This window comes from Sesamum indicum, linkage group LG3 (assembly GCF_000512975.1).
Source record: "Sesamum indicum cultivar Zhongzhi No. 13 linkage group LG3, S_indicum_v1.0, whole genome shotgun sequence".
Taxonomy (NCBI): Eukaryota; Viridiplantae; Streptophyta; class Magnoliopsida; order Lamiales; family Pedaliaceae; genus Sesamum; species Sesamum indicum.
The window spans coordinates 616,901-634,242 of record NC_026147.1 but is presented as its reverse complement, the minus strand read 5'-3'; the positions used below and the strand labels follow the sequence as shown (position 1 = coordinate 634,242).

The following is a 17,342-nucleotide window of genomic DNA, read 5'->3' as shown; positions in this document are numbered from 1 at the left end:
CCCATTATTTTTCCTCATGTAGTTATATTTTTTTCCGAAAAATGGTCCCAAGCTGGAAAACAAATCAATTCTGTATCCAGCAAAAAACACTTAACAATCACATGCTAGGCCTAGGCGTGCTCGTCACATAGCTAAATTGTAAATAAAATAGTGGATGGGGACAAAAAATGCTAATTGCTAATTTTTGTAAGTTACGGGACTAAAACTATTGATCCCGTAGCGAATGGAACGATAAATGAAACAGATCTAATTTATGGGACAAAAATGTTACTTTCCCTTTTTTTTAATATTATAATTTGTACAAATGCTTTTCTTACAACTAAAATAGAGAGTCTGTTTTGTCAACTAATCTCCATCACAAGCATAAAATCATAAAACTTATTACTAGACAACATGAGCAAAATTAAGCTCCAGTTAACTACACCACCCATACCTGCAAAAATTGTTAGGAAATCAGTTGACTCAACTTATTAGACATTCATCATGGTAGGTACGTATGGAGTCCCAGAGATCCTGATCCATTCATCCCCTCCATAGATTCTCCCTCCCGTCCAGCTCTCAGCCATTTGTTGAGTGAAGTGTTGGATCCCCGGCCATTTGACTCGGTTCTTCATATCCGATCCGGGGCCGCGATTCTGGTACTCTGCGTAGTACAGTGTGTCTAGAGCAAAATTTCCCGACCATTCCGCCCACCCTTCTGGTGCAACGAACCCGCCGATGTTGGATTGCATGATAATGGTCCTTGAGAGCAACTTCCATGGGCGGCCAAGGTAAACCTTAACGGGTGGTGTAGCCTGGAGCAATGCTGGCTCAGCCACAATGTCGCCGTTCTGGATGACTGTGGCGCCCAGGCTGCGGGGCTCGACACGGCCTTGGGCGGTAACCATGCAGGCCTGGTTGGGCCCTGGCTTCCGGACGACGAATTTGCAGTTCTGGAAAAGGGCTAGGGCGTCGCCGAAGATGAAGTCGATGGTGCCGGAGATGGAGCAGTCGCGATAGTACTGGCGATAGGTGTGGGCGTAGAGAGTGTCCTGGTAACCATCGATGTGAACATTGAAAAAGACGGCACGGTCACCAGAGACGCGCAGGGCCACGGCTTGGTGCCCCTGAGGACCAGCTGTGTTCTCAAATCCGATGTCCTTTGCCATGAACTCATCAGCGCTTACAGCTACAAAAGACAGTTAACTTTCAATTTTATTTCTACATTTAGAACATCAACTAAATTTCTACTTACGTGATTGTATATAATTTTCAATTTTTAATATTATCATACTGATGTATATAAGAAAAGCTATACTGATTATGCATAAAGAGATGAAGGTTGAATTAAGAAACTCACCGACGGTGGCCGTGTGGAAGGTCTTAACACCTTCAGCGTAGTTCTTTCTGCCACTGATTCTTGTCTTCAAAGGACCATCTCCGATCAATACAATTTTGTTCATCTTCTTGGGAATTTGGACATACTCCTTGTACAGACCAGCCTTAACATAAATCACAAATGTTTGGTTATTCTTGGGAGGGACAGATGCAATGGCTGCGCTAATCGTGTTGAACTGCCCGCTTCCATCTAGGGCCACCACCGCATTCGGCTTCAATGATGATGCGGCAAGGAGACGCCTTTGATTGTTGGATAAGAATAGAGCGCCTTCTTCCTCCGAGAGAAGCTTTCGGCTGGAAAGCCCCCCAATCTGCAACGATGCAAGGATCGATGACATATTGGTCACCATGGCGAGGCCGTTGCTTGACATCTCCCTAGTAGTTTTCATCAAATGCTTCATCTTCTCCCCAGTATCGCCTGCATATTTAAAAAAAATATATCTTTATACACATAACACGTGTATATAAAAATCTTGAAACAGGACTAATCCAGCAGACAGATTGCTAAAGCTTTTATGATATATGTATGTACATACCTGTGGTGTTCTCAAAGGCATCAATGCAGGTTTCATGGTTCGTGATTACAGCACTAAGCCACGTTTTGAGGTCCTCGACGTACTCGTTGGCCTTGGTAGCGTCGAATTCCCCAAACGTGTCGAACGACCTCTTGAGATCATCGATGGCAGTGTCAAGCACTTCTTGGCAGATCTCCAACGCCTGCTTGGTGCCATTATCCTTGGCTGCTTCTTGGAACAAAGACGAGTTCTTGATGACTTCGCCTATATTTTTCTCTGTAAATTCAAATGCGGCCTTGACCAGCTCCTTGGGGTCGGTAGTGTTGGCATGGGAAAGGCTGCTTTCACAAGTTTCTTTATAGTCAGTAGGGGCGCAAATGGACTGCACGGCCTTGGTTGAGCCGGCACTGACGGAGCCTGATTCACTTCTCTTTGTAACACCAACTGCCACAGCAACAACCATCGCCACCACGAGGATGGCAGCTAGCCCGGCAACTGCTGCTTTGGCAGCCATTTCCTTTTTTTTTTTTTAATTCTCTACCCTGGAATTTATTCAAGGTTCCCAGAGTGGAGAGGAATTTCTGGATTTTAATTAAATAAAGCTCAGAACTCTGAGTGATGGAAGATGTGGGAGGAAGACAGGGCACTTATAGCTTGAGAAACAACGTTGGAGCCATGAAAGCAGGTTGAGAGGTTGTTATTTCTATTATAAAATTGGAGACTGTTCGACGTTTCCGGGGCTGGGAAGAAAGGTGGCCATGCATGCAAATCAGGGGTGCCTGTGATTAATATTAGAGGGCAAAATTGGCCATGCATGAAACTCGACTTTAATTGGTGGATTTAGGAATTTCATTTAGATATTAATTAAAATAATATATTAAATGTAAAATACAATATCTATAACTAAAAGGTAAGTATTAAATACTATTAAAAACGTAAGTACATACGTACTATTTAATTTTATAATGACACATCGCAAGAAATATTATATTTAATTATTATTAATTGTTATTGGTAATAATAAATAATCGTATCAAATAATTATTCACTATGGCCAAGTAATGTTTATTGGTCTTGGTTTTGTAAGGGTGACTAAAATATTTGTCATTGTTAAAAGTCATGACAAGTATTTTATCATAACTCTTAGCTGTTACACATAATTTTTCATGATGAAAAATTAATTTATTTTGAATCGATTTTATTTAATTATGATTAATAATAATTATTTACCATAATTTTCAACTATAGTGATTAATACTATAGTTAATAATAATTCTTTTTCTTGCAACACTACTAAATGTATCATATATTTAAATGTTAACTGCATTATTATGATTCTATAAAAGAGTTGAAATCGTAAAAAAATTAATAAAATATAGGGCCAAAATACTATTCTAAAAATTAAAAGATAAACAATTATAACAAAAAAAAACTCAATTTTCACATTTCGGGAGACGATGTTGGAGACGGAAGTTGTGGCAAAATCAGGGACGGGTTAGTGACGATACTTCCTATCACAAATTGAGATAAACTTTTGCAACAGTCTCTTGATTTTCAATGACAAGATTATTATGTATTTTTGGCTTTTTGACGGATTGGTCGTCACTAAGACCATGGCAATTATATATTAAATTTATTATTATTATTTTATTTAATTGTGTTTTTAAATTGAATTTAAAAGTAAAAATGGAATGCAATTAAATTAAACATAGAATTAATAAATAAAAAATATGTATTAATAAAAAACATAACAAAATTCAGCTTTTTTTTTTTAAAATTGAGGAATAAAAAAATAAAAGAATCTTATCCTAAAGTTGCCTCCTCCTCGCCAGCCGACCACTACAAAAAAATTATTTTATTTGAATGACTTTTTTATTAATATGTAATGATTTTTTAAGACTGACCTACCGCGGTTAAATGGAGCTTACAAACTATTTGTAACGGCTTAGCAGAAATTGTAAAGGTCTTTGTATCGGCCACTGTATGCCGTTACAAAACTAGTCATATTGAAACAAATAAATTTGAAACTGCTTTTGTAACAGCTTGGTATAAATTTGTAACTACTTTTGTAACAACTTGATTGAATTTGATTTAGTTATTTTTGTACGGCCTTTGTAACACGTTTAGGTATGATTATGCTCTATGTTTGGAACAAGTTTTATAATACTCTTTGTAATGGTTTTGAATTATATTGTAATTGTTTTTGCCACTGTATTTGTAATTCGCTGATGTTTTTACTGTTTTTTGAATGGCCACGTTCAAAATCGATAACTATTTTGGCACAGTCTTTGTAACGGCGTGACGATTTCATCTGTTCTTGGTGTATTACAAAAACCCGTTACAAATGCAGTTACAAAAATTATTTATTTATTTAATATATTTTAATATTTATTTTATTTAATATATTTTAATATTTATATAAAAAAAACACATAATGTAACATAAAAAAATCATAATTTAATTATAAAAATAAAAATATTAGTACAAAATTGTATTTTTATAAAAATACAAAAAATAAATCCTAATCTAAATTATTATCCCCAGCGTCCGTGTGCTCATCATCGTCTTCATCCCCGTCTAGAGGCTCGGATGCTAGACGATCGGGCCAATTGAGATAAATGCTTTTGATGTAGACGCTCGAGGGCCAACACCCTATCATCTAGGATATTCAAACAATATTTAAAACAACGGGTGGTAATATTGGAGCAAGGTAAGCATTACCTATAACAGTTTGGTTTGAATGTTTAGACATACTTGCAAATTTAGTTGTTTGATGATACTTTATACTTTGTTTGTATTGTTATAGATAGTAAGAAATGATTGGTTAATATTATAACAACTCAAATATTATTGATTCTAGTATGATGTGATTTCTATTGTTGGACATGCAGTTCAAATATTAATATTATTGGGTGGTATTTAGATATTAATTTGGATATAGAAATTTAAATTGAAAAACAAAAAAATTACTAGAGACAGAATTAACAAAATAGATTTGGCCATTACTGATGAAATACTTAGGGACGGAATTGCTATCAATAGTTAAGAAATAATATATTATAACCGACAGAATCCAGATGGAATATTTCCGTTCTTTGACTCTTATACGGAGATATTCCATCCTAAATATTTGGCTACAAAGTATGATAACGGATTTTTTTATGGCTATTAATTTATAATGGAAAGTTTGGCTGCAAAGACGTAAAAAATTATCATCTCTAATACCCTTTGTAGTGTTAAGAGTTAAACATTAACTTCTAATTTGCATGTCACACTTTGGATGATAAAGAAAAGTGTGGTAATATTGGAGCAAGGTATGCATCACCTATAATTTGTACAATTTTTCTTACAAAATAGAGAATCTATGCTGTGAACGAATCTCCAAGAAAGGTTTAAAAATCATACAAATTGTTACTAGAACATAAGGAAGAGCTCTAGTTGCTAGACGACGAAAACCTGCAAAAATTGTTAGGAAATCAACTTATTAGACTTTCATCATGGTAGGTACGTATGGAACCCCAGAGTTCCTGATCCACTCATCCCCTTGATACATTTTCGCTCCCGTCCAGCTCTCAGCCATTTGTGGACTGAAGTGTTGGATCCCCGGCCACTGCACCCGGTTCTTCGTATCCGACCCTGGCCCGCGGTTCTGGTACTCAGCATAGTACAGTGTGTTCAGAGCGAAATTTCCGTCCCATACCGACCAACCTTCAGGTAAAACGAACCCGCCAATGTTGGATTGCATGATAATGGTCCTTGAGAGCTGCTTCCATGGGCGGCCAAGGTAAACCTTAACGGGTGGTGCAGCCTGAAGCAATGCTGGCTCAGCCACGAAATCGCCATTCTGGATAACGGTGGCGCCCAGACTGTGGCGCTCGACGCGGCCTTGGGCGGTGACCATGCAGGCCTGGTTGGGCCCTGGCTTCCGGACCACGAATTTGCAGTTCTGGAAAAGGGCTTGGGCGTCGCCGAAGATGAAGTCGATGGTGCCCGAGATGGAGCAGGCGCGATAGTACTGGCGGTAGGTGTGAGCGTAGAGAGTGTCCTGATAGCCGTCAATGTGGACATTGTGGAAGATGGCACGATCGCCAGAGACGCGTAGGGCCACGGCTTGGTGTCCCTGGGGACCGGCTGTGTTTTCAAATCCGATGTCCTTTGCGAAGAATTCGTCAGCATTAACAGCTGCAAGCGAGAAGGAACTTTCAATTTTATCTCTACATTTAAAGGACTGTGATAATCATAGTGTCAGCAGAATACATTTAGAAAGAGATGAAGGTCAAAGAAACTCACAAACAGTGGCAGTGTGGAAGGTCTTAACACCTTCAGCATAGTTCTTTCTCCCACTAATTCTTGTCTTCAATGGACCATCTCCGATCAGTACAATTTTGTTCACCTTCTTGGGGATTTCGACATACTCCTTGTACACACCAGCCTTCACATGAATCACGAACGGTTGGTTATTCTTCTGAGGCACAGATGCAATGGCGGCGCTAATGGTCTTGAACTGCCCGCTTCCATCTTGGGCCACCACGGCATTGGGCTGCAACCCCATGAGACTCCTTTGTTTCATGGATATGAATAGGTCGGCTTCTTCCTCGGAGAGAAGCTTCCGGCTGGCAGAGCTCCCCACCTGTAACGACGTAAAGATTGATGACATATTGGATACCATGGCAAGGCCATTGCTCGACATCTGCCTGGCAGTTTGCAGCACGTTCTTCATCTTTTCCCCAGTGTCGCCTAAAATTCAACAAAATATGTATATATAAGAATTCTGAAACAGTGAGTGACCTGTTGATAGAGATTGCTGAATCTTTTTTGATATACATGCATACCTGTGGTGTTCTCAAAGGCATCAATGCAAGTTTCATGGTTCGTGATTACAGCACTAAGCCACGTCTTGAGGTCCTCAAGGTACTCATTGGCCTTCAAGGCGTCGAATTCACCAACCTTGTCGAATGACCTCTTGAGATCATCAATGGCTGTGTCAAGCACTTCTTGGCAGATAGCCAATGCTTGTTTGGTGCCATCATCATTTGCTGCTTCTTTGAACAGAGGCGAGTTCTTGATCACGTCGCCTATATTTTTCTCGGTAAATTCAAATGCGGCCTTGATCAGCTCCTTCGGGTCTGTGGTGTTGGCATGGGAGAGGCTCTGTTCACAAGTGTCTTTGTAGTCAGTAGGGGCGCAAACGGACTGCACGGCCTTGGTAGAGCCGGCACTGACGGATTCACCTTCGTTGTGTTTCTTTGTAATACCAACTGCCACAGCGACAACCATAGCCACCACGAGGATGGCAGCGAGCCCGGCAACCGCTGCTTTTGCAGCCATTTTTATTGAACGTCTCTACCCTGGAATTTATTTGAGGTTTCCAGAGTGGAGACAAATCTCTAGATTGTTATTAAGTAAAGCTTAGAACTCTGGGTGATGGAAGATGTGGGGGTAAGACAGGGTATTTATAGCTAGAGAAACAACGTTGGAAGCCATCAAAGCAGCTGGAGGTTGTTAATTCTACTACGAATTAGGGACTGTTAGAGGCTTTCGGGGCTGAGAAGAAAGGTGGCCATGCATACAAATTAGGAGCGCCCCTGAATGGAGGGTAAATTGTTTGAAGTCTTGTTTGATCATTTCAGCGTGGATTGAATGGATTAATATTAAAGGCAAAATTCTGTATTTAATTGGATATCAATTGTTATGAAAATTATAATATTCTCAATACTTAGTATTGACTTTGCTAATGTTGAATTTTTATTATGGAATTTTGGGATTTTAGAGAAATATTGGATTAAGATTTCTTTATGATCACCTTTTTCTGAAAAAATGGATTTTTAGATTACACTTTTTGAAAATAATTGGGGATCTAATACATGTTTTGAGAATATTTGGCCAAATTAAAACACTACGAAAAAATTATTTTATTAGGATGAATTTTTTGGACAGCCAAAAATAGTCAGAAAATTCATTGCATTTAAAAGGCAGAGGAATTTATGACACCGTTGGGAAAAAGAAATTTTATTAGAAGAAAATATGATATTAGTGGTAAAATATCAAATGATAATTTTAAAAATTTCACTAAAAATATATAAAGAGTGACAAATTCTTTATCTTGTTACTGTATGTATAATTATTGGAGATATCAATTGTATGTAAAAGTCGTCATTAAATAAAATTAGTGACACATCTATAGTGAAAACTTAGTGACAACTATTATTTGTTGTCGCTAGGTCGTCACTATACATGTGTCACTGATTGTATTTAGTGATAACTTTGTGATGGGTGTCGAGACATAAAAGATAATTTCTACAAACACTTTGTAAAAGTGGGAGTAGGGTCGATTCCACAGGGACTGATGTTAAGTTGTTTTAATAAAAGAGAAAATAGTTGGGGGGTTTTGATTGTAGAGAAGATGCAAATATAACACTTGTTCTAATTAACAGACTACCCTGAGAATGTTCACAAGATTTAATCCATTAAAAGCATTAAGAATTAGAAAAGCCTGATTCTAATTAACAAATTCCTACGAGGATAATTTTTTTAAATTAGATCATGCATTCCCCATAATATAACTAACTACTTTTAACATAATTAATTATGCTACGTTGCTACAAAGTATTGAACTAAACAAAGAATTACACGAATTTGTAGATTCAATTAGCTAAGCAAACCTTCTTGATAATGAACAAATTGACCATATTATTCATAAATCAGATGTTTGTAATAAGGGCATAGAGAATAATATGAATACTTATTTAACAAGTGTAAAAAGTGCAGATTAGATCTCATAACAATTTACGAATCAAGCAATCATCACAACGTTAACCAGAAAATAATGAATTTAGCCTGACATGTTAATGGAAGAATACACTAAAAAGTAGAATTCCATTAACCCCAGCAACAAATTAAAACTAAAAGAGAGAGTATGAAAGTGATGTAATCTATTGAATTCAAAGTATTCTATTCAATTTCAAGTATGTTTGACAAATGGGGAGACCTCCTCTATTTATAATAAAAATCTCCTACGATCTAGACAAGGGGGGGGGGGGGTTAACTACATGATTGGTTCAAAAGATGTCAACAAATCATCAATCACGTATTTAAAGGAGTCATTTTTCAAAACTCAGCAAATCATTCCCTTTTTTCTCTTGCGGAAATTGCATCTTTCCTTTCTTCACCCTTGTTGACTATATCACTAAGCGTGGGCACGTTTAGTGAATCCGCAAAACTGTCTTGAAATCCTCTCTTACCTTTTTGGTGTCCTCGATATCCGTTTTTGGCTCGATATTTTCATCTTTATCCCATATCATCCCTTTTAGCTGAATATGCAATAAATTGACAAGATTAGGAATATTTTTGGCTCAAAAGCAAGATTAAATCACTATAAAATCATGACAGTTTGTGTAGTTATCAAATACCCCCACACTTAGCTTTTTGCTTGTCCTCAAGCAAGATCAAAATCAATTATGCATTCAAAATCCCTCCAAACTTGAACATACTCAAGGCAAATTGTAATTATGTACAAAGTAAATGACCTATTTCATAAAAAAAAAAAATAAATTTCAACATGTATCCAAACAAGTTTTCACATAATGACTATTATCAAAACCAATCATATATAAAACTAGTGGACAATTTTTTTTTTGCGCTTTCCATTCTCTCAAGTGTATATATGGCTCAAGTGTTTCCTTCGACGCTTACTACGAAAATGCTCCGCCATAGGCTTGCTTATACACCACATCTCTGCCATTTTGAAATATGCACATACATGGATCAAAAGGTCTTTGATTTTGATTTTAATGGGGCTTTGGTTTGGGGGTAAGATATTAAGGGTAACGAGGTTAAATTCCAAAAAACCAATTAGAACACCAAAAAATTGAGTGAACAATAAATCGAAGCTCTCAAAATTTACTCATTTACCCATTTCTCCCCTCAAAATTTTTGACAATTCCTTGAACTATGCCTTTCTATTTCTTTTGAAGAGTTGATACATTTTTGTTCTTTTTCTTTTTCTTTTTCTTTCATTTTTTTGGTGGCAAGAAAATTATTTTCTTTTTTGTTCTTTTTGCCACTTGGGTTTTTTTTCTTCTTTTCTTTTTCTCCTCTTTTTCTTTTGTGATAGGCATAAAATAAGGAAACAATGTTAGCTCCCACATAGTGTAAAAGCACAATTTTGGAACCCCCACACTTATTTCGAGATATTACAAAAATCACAATAGTCATTCCTCCATTTTGAAAACTTATTCTTTTGAATATAAACCCATTTTCCTTGATGCTCTAATAATCCTTGGAAGGGTCAAAATCAAGGGGTTTCATCATTAAGCCAAGAATAGTCCAAAATTGAAAGGGTTTCATCATGCCAAGATTTTGCACAAAAACTTGTAAAAAAGCTCCTCATTTCAAGTCAACTTGAAAAAGAAAAGGAAGATTTTTCACTAAGTTCGTCCCTCAAAATTTTCATCAAGCATATCAAAATTTTTCATTAAGCACAAAAATCCTTCCAAGCACATTCAACAAGTATATTCAACGAGCACAACAACAACTAACAAAACCAACAACAACTAACTAAACCCCCACACTTAAAATCCACATTGCCCTAATATGGACATTGACATGCAACTCAAAAATATATAAAATAAAAATTAAGAAGGTTAAGAAAACGTCCCTGAGTGCATGCTATCAAGTGGTCAAGGCATTGGTGGATTGTCTTTGCGTCACGCCGGCGGTGGAATGGTGGAAGCTTTGGAGAGGTTTCTTGGTGGCGGGGGAGAGCAACTGTGAGAGAGAAGGAATTTCGGTCAAAGCAATTGAAAAAGATGAAGACTTGATCAAGGGTTTTGACCCACTTTCTCCTTTTTATCTTGATTTTTTTTATTTTTCAATTTTATTTTTTGATTAATTAAAATAAATAAATAAAAGTAGGTGTGTGGAAGTGTTTTTGACAGCCCACTTCGTCTCACTAAGCGTGGGCATGTTTAAAGAAAACAACAAATGTGTTCTTGCAGGGTGAGCCTGACAGATTAGGATGATCCTTTAGACGTGGGCACGCGTAATAAAATCAATAAATCTCCTCAAGTTGGGATTCCAGACAGATTTTAATGCTTCATTAAACGTCGGCACGCTTCACAAAACTCAATAAAAACACTAACACTAAAATGAAATGAAATGAAAAAGAGGAGAAGGGATAGAAATTCATGGGTTGCCTCCCATGTAGCGCCTTTCTTTAATGTCTTTGGCTAGACATTATTGTGCCTCAACTTGAATAAGTTAGGCACTTTAAATCCACTTCCTCTTCTTCGTAATGCACCCAGAGATGGTGTGGACCAAGGTAAACTTTGAGGCTCATGAGAGAATTCTTCCTCGAACTTATTTTGTCATGAAATACCTTGTTCTTATAAGTTCTTAGACCAGAGCTGAAGTTTTTGTAACCATCGAACTTAACTTTTTCTGCACCAATGGATCAATAAAATCTTTCAATTTGCATTTGCTGGTGCACAATCCCTTGAGGAACTTTGCCTAGTGAGGTATTCTTTTGATTGCATCGATCAATGGAATGTTTACCCTCACTTTGCTAACAGTTTCAAGTGTTCTCTTCTTCTCTCCTTCCTCCTTTTCGGCAAATCCTTTTGGTAATGGAGGTTTGGCCATCAACATCTTGTGATGTTCACTGTTGGTTGTTTTGGGCTTGTTGGTCTGCTTTTGAGAAATCTCCATCTTTTGGTCTGGTTCACCGTGCTGGACATTTCATGCTTAGTGTCATTTTCATCCATGTTTGGTTGCAACTCCTTTTCACTGCGAAGGACAAAACACTAGTATTTTGTTTGGGGTCAACAATAGATTGGGGAGGTAATTTACCTTGGGATTCCAATTTACTAACAAATGACGCTAGTTGACTAATTTAAAACTCTAGATTCCGAATGCTCATATGAGTTTGCTGTTGGAATTGCTAAGTATTCTGTTGAAATTATTGATTATTAGCGACAAGTGCTTTCATCATATCTCCGAGAGACGTACCTGGCTTGGAGACGGATCGAGGTGGTGGCCAGTTTTGAAATTGTGAAATGTAGCTAAAACTGGGGTAATCTGTCCTTCCTAGATTGTACATGTTGAAATGGGGATCATATTCTCTTTGTGGTGGTCCAAAAAGTCCTCCTACATCATTGGCATGCTCGACGGTTTCTTCTTGAAGCATAGGGCATAAATCGATGGGATGTGGCATAGAATTACATATTCGACAAGCCTTCACTCGTTGGAATTCTTCTTCGGCAACTCTTTCAACGAGGGATAAAAGTTTATCTAAACGATCATAAATGGAAGATTCGTTTACGTCATTAACTGGCGGATTATCGTATCTAATCCCAAACTGTTGAGCGTTGGACCACATGATTGTAATTACGTTGTGTGCTATGGTTCACTCCAAGTTCCAATACCTCTTGTGCTACTCTAGCTGGGAAGAAGTGGGTATCCTTTCAACTTGTTATTTGGTTTCCTATTGAAATCTCCGTCTAGCCTTCTCAAACTCGAATCAGATTCAAGTTCACCTATATGAGAAGACTGTAGTATTAAACCAAGTAACAAGAAAAGAAATCTTCTTAAAAACGCCAATTCTCGGCAACGGCGCCAAAATTTGATGGATGCCGAAACCACAAAAAATAATTCCGACAACACTTGCAAAAGTAGGAGTAGGGTCGATTCCATAGGGACTGGTTTATGTCGATTTCTTTAAAAGAAAAAGAAAATGGCTGGGGGGATGTTTGATGGTAGAGAAAAATAATAAAAAAAATAAAATGAACTAGAGAGCAATTAAAATTACGAGGTGAAGCTATGAGAGTGTACTTTTCCGGTTAAGGTTAGATTCATACTTGATTCTGTGAGTTGATAATTGATGCAAATATAACACTTATATAAACAAATAAATCAGTTATGTTAATTGGTATGACCTAACGAACTCACCTTTTCTTATCTTTTCGTCAGCCAAGATACGATCGTTGGCTAGATCGCTAATTAACAGACAATCCTAGAAACATCCACAAGATTTTAATCTATTAACAACATTAAGAATTAGAAAGACCTGATTCTAGTTAACAAATTTCTACGAGGATAATTCATTTAAATTAGATCATGCATTCCCCATAACACAACTAACTCCTTTGACATAATTAATTATGTTATGTTGCTACAAAGTATTGAACTAAACAAATAATTACACGGATTTGTAGAGTTCAATTAGCTAAGCAAGCCTTCTTGATAATGAACAATTGGCCGCATTATCCATAAATCAGATGTTTGTAATAAGGGCATAGAGAATAACATGAATACTTATTTAACAAGTGTAAAAAGAGCAGATTAAATCTCACAACAATATACAAATCAAACAATCATCATAACCTTAACCAGAAAATAATGAATTTAGCCAGACAAGTTAATGAAAGAACACAGTAAGAAGTGGAATTTCATTAACCACAGCAATGAATTAAAACTAAAAGAGAGAGTACGAAAGTGATGTAATCTATTGAATTCAAAGTATTATATTCAATTCCAAGTGTGTTTGGGACTCCCCTTTTTTATGATAAAAGTTTCCTACGAATCTAGACATCAGGGGGGAGGGGGGTTAAGTATGACAACGGATTTTTTTATCGCTATTAATTTATAATGGAAAGTTTGGCTGCAAAGACGTAAAAATTATCATCTCGAATACCCTTTGTAGTGTTAAGAGTTAAAACATTAACTTCTAATTTGCATGTCACACTTTGGATAATTTTAGGATACTCAAACAGTAGATAAAAGAAAAGTGTGGTAATATTGGAGCAAGGTAAGCATCACCTATAATTTGTACAATTTTTCTTACAAAATAGAGAATCTATGCTGTCAACGAATCTCCAAGAAAGGTTTAAAAATCATACAAATTGTTACTAGAACATAAGGAAGAGCTCTAGTTGCTAGACGACGAAAACCTGCAAAAATTGTTAGGAAATCAACTTATTAGACTTTCATCATGGTAGGTACGTATGGAACCCCAGAGTTCCTAATCCACTCATCCCCTTGATACATTTTCGCTCCCGTCCAGCTCTCAGCCATTTGTGGACTGAAGTGTTGGATCCCCGGCCACTGCACCCGGTTCTTCGTATCCGACCCTGGCCCGCGGTTCTGGTACTCTGCATAGTACAGTGTGTTCAGAGCGAAATTTCCGTCCCATACCGACCAACCTTCAGGTAAAACGAACCCGCCAATGTTGGATTGCATGATAATGGTCCTTGAGAGCTGCTTCCATGGGCGGCCAAGGTAAACCTTAACGGGTGGTGCAGCCTGAAGCAATGCTGGCTCAGCCACGAAATCGCCATTCTGGATAACCGTGGCGCCCAGACTGTGGCGCTCGACGCGGCCTTGGGCGGTGACCATGCAGGCCTGGTTGGGCCCTGGCTTCCGCACCACGAATTTGCAGTTCTGGAAAAGGGCTTGGGCGTCGCCGAAGATGAAGTCGATGGTGCCCGAGATGGAGCAGTCGCGATAGTACTGGCGGTAGGTGTGAGCGTAGAGAGTGTCCTGATAGCCGTCAATGTGGACATTGTGGAAGATGGCACGATCGCCAGAGACGCGTAGGGCCACGGCTTGGTGTCCCTGGGGACCGGCTGTGTTTTCAAATCCGATGTCCTTTGCGAAGAATTCGTCAGCATTAACAGCTGCAAGTGACAAGGAACTTTCAATTTTATCTCTACATTTAAAGGACTGTGATAATCATAGTGTCAGCAGAATACATATAGAAAGAGATGAAGGTCAAAGAAACTCACAAACAGTGGCAGTGTGGTAGGTCTTAACACCTTCAGCATAGTTCTTTCTCCCACTAATTCTTGTCTTCAATGGACCATCTCCGATTAATACAATTTTGTTCACCTTCTTGGGGATTTCGACATACTCCTTGTACACACCAGCCTTCACATGAATCACGAACGGTTGGTTATTCTTCTGAGGCACAGATGCAATGGCGGCGCTAATGGTCTTGAACTGCCCGCTTCCATCTTGGGCCACCACGGCATTGGGCTGCAACCCCATGAGACTCCTTTGTTTCATGGATATGAATAGGTCGGCTTCTTCCTCGGAGAGAAGCTTCCGGCTGGCAGAGCTCCCCACCTGTAACGACGTAAAGATTGATGACATATTGGATACCATGGCAAGGCCATTGCTCGACATCTGCCTGGCAGTTTGCAGCACGTTCTTCATCTTTTCCCCAGTGTCGCCTAAAATTCAACAAAATATGTATATATAAGAATTCTGAAACAGTGAGTGACCTGTTGATAGAGATTGCTGAATCTTTTTTGATATACATGCATACCTGTGGTGTTCTCAAAGGCATCAATGCAAGTTTCATGGTTCGTGATTACAGCACTAAGCCACGTCTTGAGGTCCTCAAGGTACTCATTGGCCTTCAAGGCGTCGAATTCACCAACCTTGTCGAATGACCTCTTGAGATCATCAATGGCTGTGTCAAGCACTTCTTGGCAGATCGCCAATGCTTGTTTGGTGCCATCATCATTTGCTGCTTCTTTGAACAGAGGCGAGTTCTTGATCACGTCGCCTATATTTTTCTCGGTAAATTCAAATGCGGCCTTAATCAGCTCCTTCGGGTCTGTGGTGTTAGCATTCGAAAGGCTCTGTTCACAAGTGTCTTGGTAGTCAGTGGGGGCGCAAATGTTCTGCACGGCCTTGGTAGAGCCGGCACTGATGGAGCCTGATTCACTTTCTCTCTTTGTAACACCAACTGCCACAGCGACAACCATAGCCACCACGAGGATGGCAGCGAGCCCGGCAACCGCTGCTTTTGCAGCCATTTTTATTGAACGTCTCTACCCTGGAATTTATTTGAGGTTTCCAGAGTGGAGACAAGTCTCTAGATTGTTATTAAGTAAAGCTTAGAACTCTGGGTGATGGAAGATGTGGGGGTAAGACAGGGTATTTATAGCTAGAGAAACAACGTTGGAAGCCATCAAAGCAGCTGGAGGTTGTTAATTCTACCACGAATTAGGGACTGTTAGAGGCTTTCGGGGCTGAGAAGAAAGGTGGCCATGCATACAAATTAGGAGCGCCCCTGAATGGAGGGTAAATTGTTTGAAGTCTTGTTTGATCATTTCAGCGTAGATTGAATGGATTAGTATTAAAGGCAAAATTCTGTATTTAATTGGATATCAATTGTTATGAAAATTATAATATTCTCAATACTTAGTATTGACTTTGCTAATGTTGAATTTTTATTATGGAATTTTGGGATTTTAGAGAAATATTGGATTAAGATTTCTTTATGATCACCTTTTTCTGAAAAAATGGATTTTTAGATTACACTTTATGAAAATAATTGGGGATTTAATACATGTTTTGAGAATATTTGGCCAAATTAAAACACTACGAAAAAATTATTTTATTAGGATGAATTTTTTGGACAGCCAAAAATAGTCAGAAAATTCATTGCATTTGAAAGGCAGAGGAATTTATGATACTGTCGGGAAAAAGAAATTTATTAGAAGAAAATATGATATTAGTGGTAAAATATCAAATGATAATTTTAAAAATTTCACTAAAAATATATAAAGAGTGACAAATTCTTTATCTTGTTACTGTATATATAATTATTAGTGACATCAATCGTATGTAAAAGTTGTCGTTAAATAAAATTAGTGACACATCTATAGTGAAAACTTAGTGACAACACAATATAGTGAGAGGTGCCGGAACTCTCTTCCGAGAGCTAATGGGCTCAAGGAGCTAAACGGTTTAAATACTCCCCTCTCTAACGAGCCAGCAAGAAAATAAGCCAGTAAGCCCATCTGCAAAATCTTCTCCTCCACTATCCTATTGAGTTTAGCTTTAGCCGAATCCGTCTCACAAAACGACTGTTGGCACCAGTCCTACATTTTTTCTCTGTGGGCCGAGGAGAAAAGGGGCTCGGCGTGTACATGAGAGAAGCAAGGAGGTCAACCTCTTTCTCCTACTACTAAAAGATAGATTGTTGAAGCCTTAAGCTCAGCTACGCCACCGCACCCGTACCCTAAAATTAATATTTTTTTATTTTTGGACGATTAGATAACTATTATTTGTCGTTGCTAGGTCGTCACTATACATGTGTCACTGATTGTATTTAGTGATAAATTTGTGATGGGTGTCGATACCATAAAAAATAATGTCTACAAACACTTTGTAAAAGTGGGAGTATGGTCGATTCCATAGGGACTGCTGTTAAGTTGATTTTAATAAAAGAGAAAATAGTTGGGGGGTTTTGATTGTAGAGAAGAATAATAAAGAAAAAACTAAATTAAATTTTTATGAGGATAATTCGTTTAAATTAGATCATGCATTCCCCATAACATAACTAACTACTTTGACATAATTAATTATGCTACGTTGCTACTGAGTGTTGAACTAAACAAACAATTATACGGATTTCTAAAGTTTAATTAGCTAAGCAAACCT

General features: G+C 37.9%; 3 protein-coding genes across 3 annotated transcripts; all 3 read right to left on the bottom strand.

The window, feature by feature from the left end:
* Nucleotides 248–2,498, bottom strand: LOC105156876 (pectinesterase-like). The gene is made up of 3 exons (XM_011073125.2): nucleotides 1,914–2,498; nucleotides 1,340–1,795; nucleotides 248–1,168 (listed from the first exon to the last, which is right to left on the bottom strand). The coding sequence occupies exons 1-3, from the start codon at nucleotides 2,404–2,406 to the stop codon at nucleotides 471–473; spliced, it is 1,647 nt and encodes a 548-aa protein (XP_011071427.1). The 5' UTR covers nucleotides 2,407–2,498; the 3' UTR covers nucleotides 248–470.
* On the bottom strand, nucleotides 5,174–7,323 carry LOC105156874 (pectinesterase-like). Its single transcript, XM_011073123.2, has 3 exons — nucleotides 6,725–7,323; nucleotides 6,183–6,629; nucleotides 5,174–6,074 (listed from the first exon to the last, which is right to left on the bottom strand). Exons 1-3 carry the CDS (start codon nucleotides 7,218–7,220, stop codon nucleotides 5,377–5,379), a joined length of 1,641 nt encoding a protein of 546 aa, XP_011071425.1. The 5' UTR covers nucleotides 7,221–7,323; the 3' UTR covers nucleotides 5,174–5,376.
* Nucleotides 13,661–15,817, bottom strand: LOC105156875 (pectinesterase-like). Its single transcript, XM_011073124.2, has 3 exons — nucleotides 15,214–15,817; nucleotides 14,672–15,118; nucleotides 13,661–14,563 (listed from the first exon to the last, which is right to left on the bottom strand). Exons 1-3 carry the CDS (start codon nucleotides 15,707–15,709, stop codon nucleotides 13,866–13,868), a joined length of 1,641 nt encoding a protein of 546 aa, XP_011071426.1. The 5' UTR covers nucleotides 15,710–15,817; the 3' UTR covers nucleotides 13,661–13,865.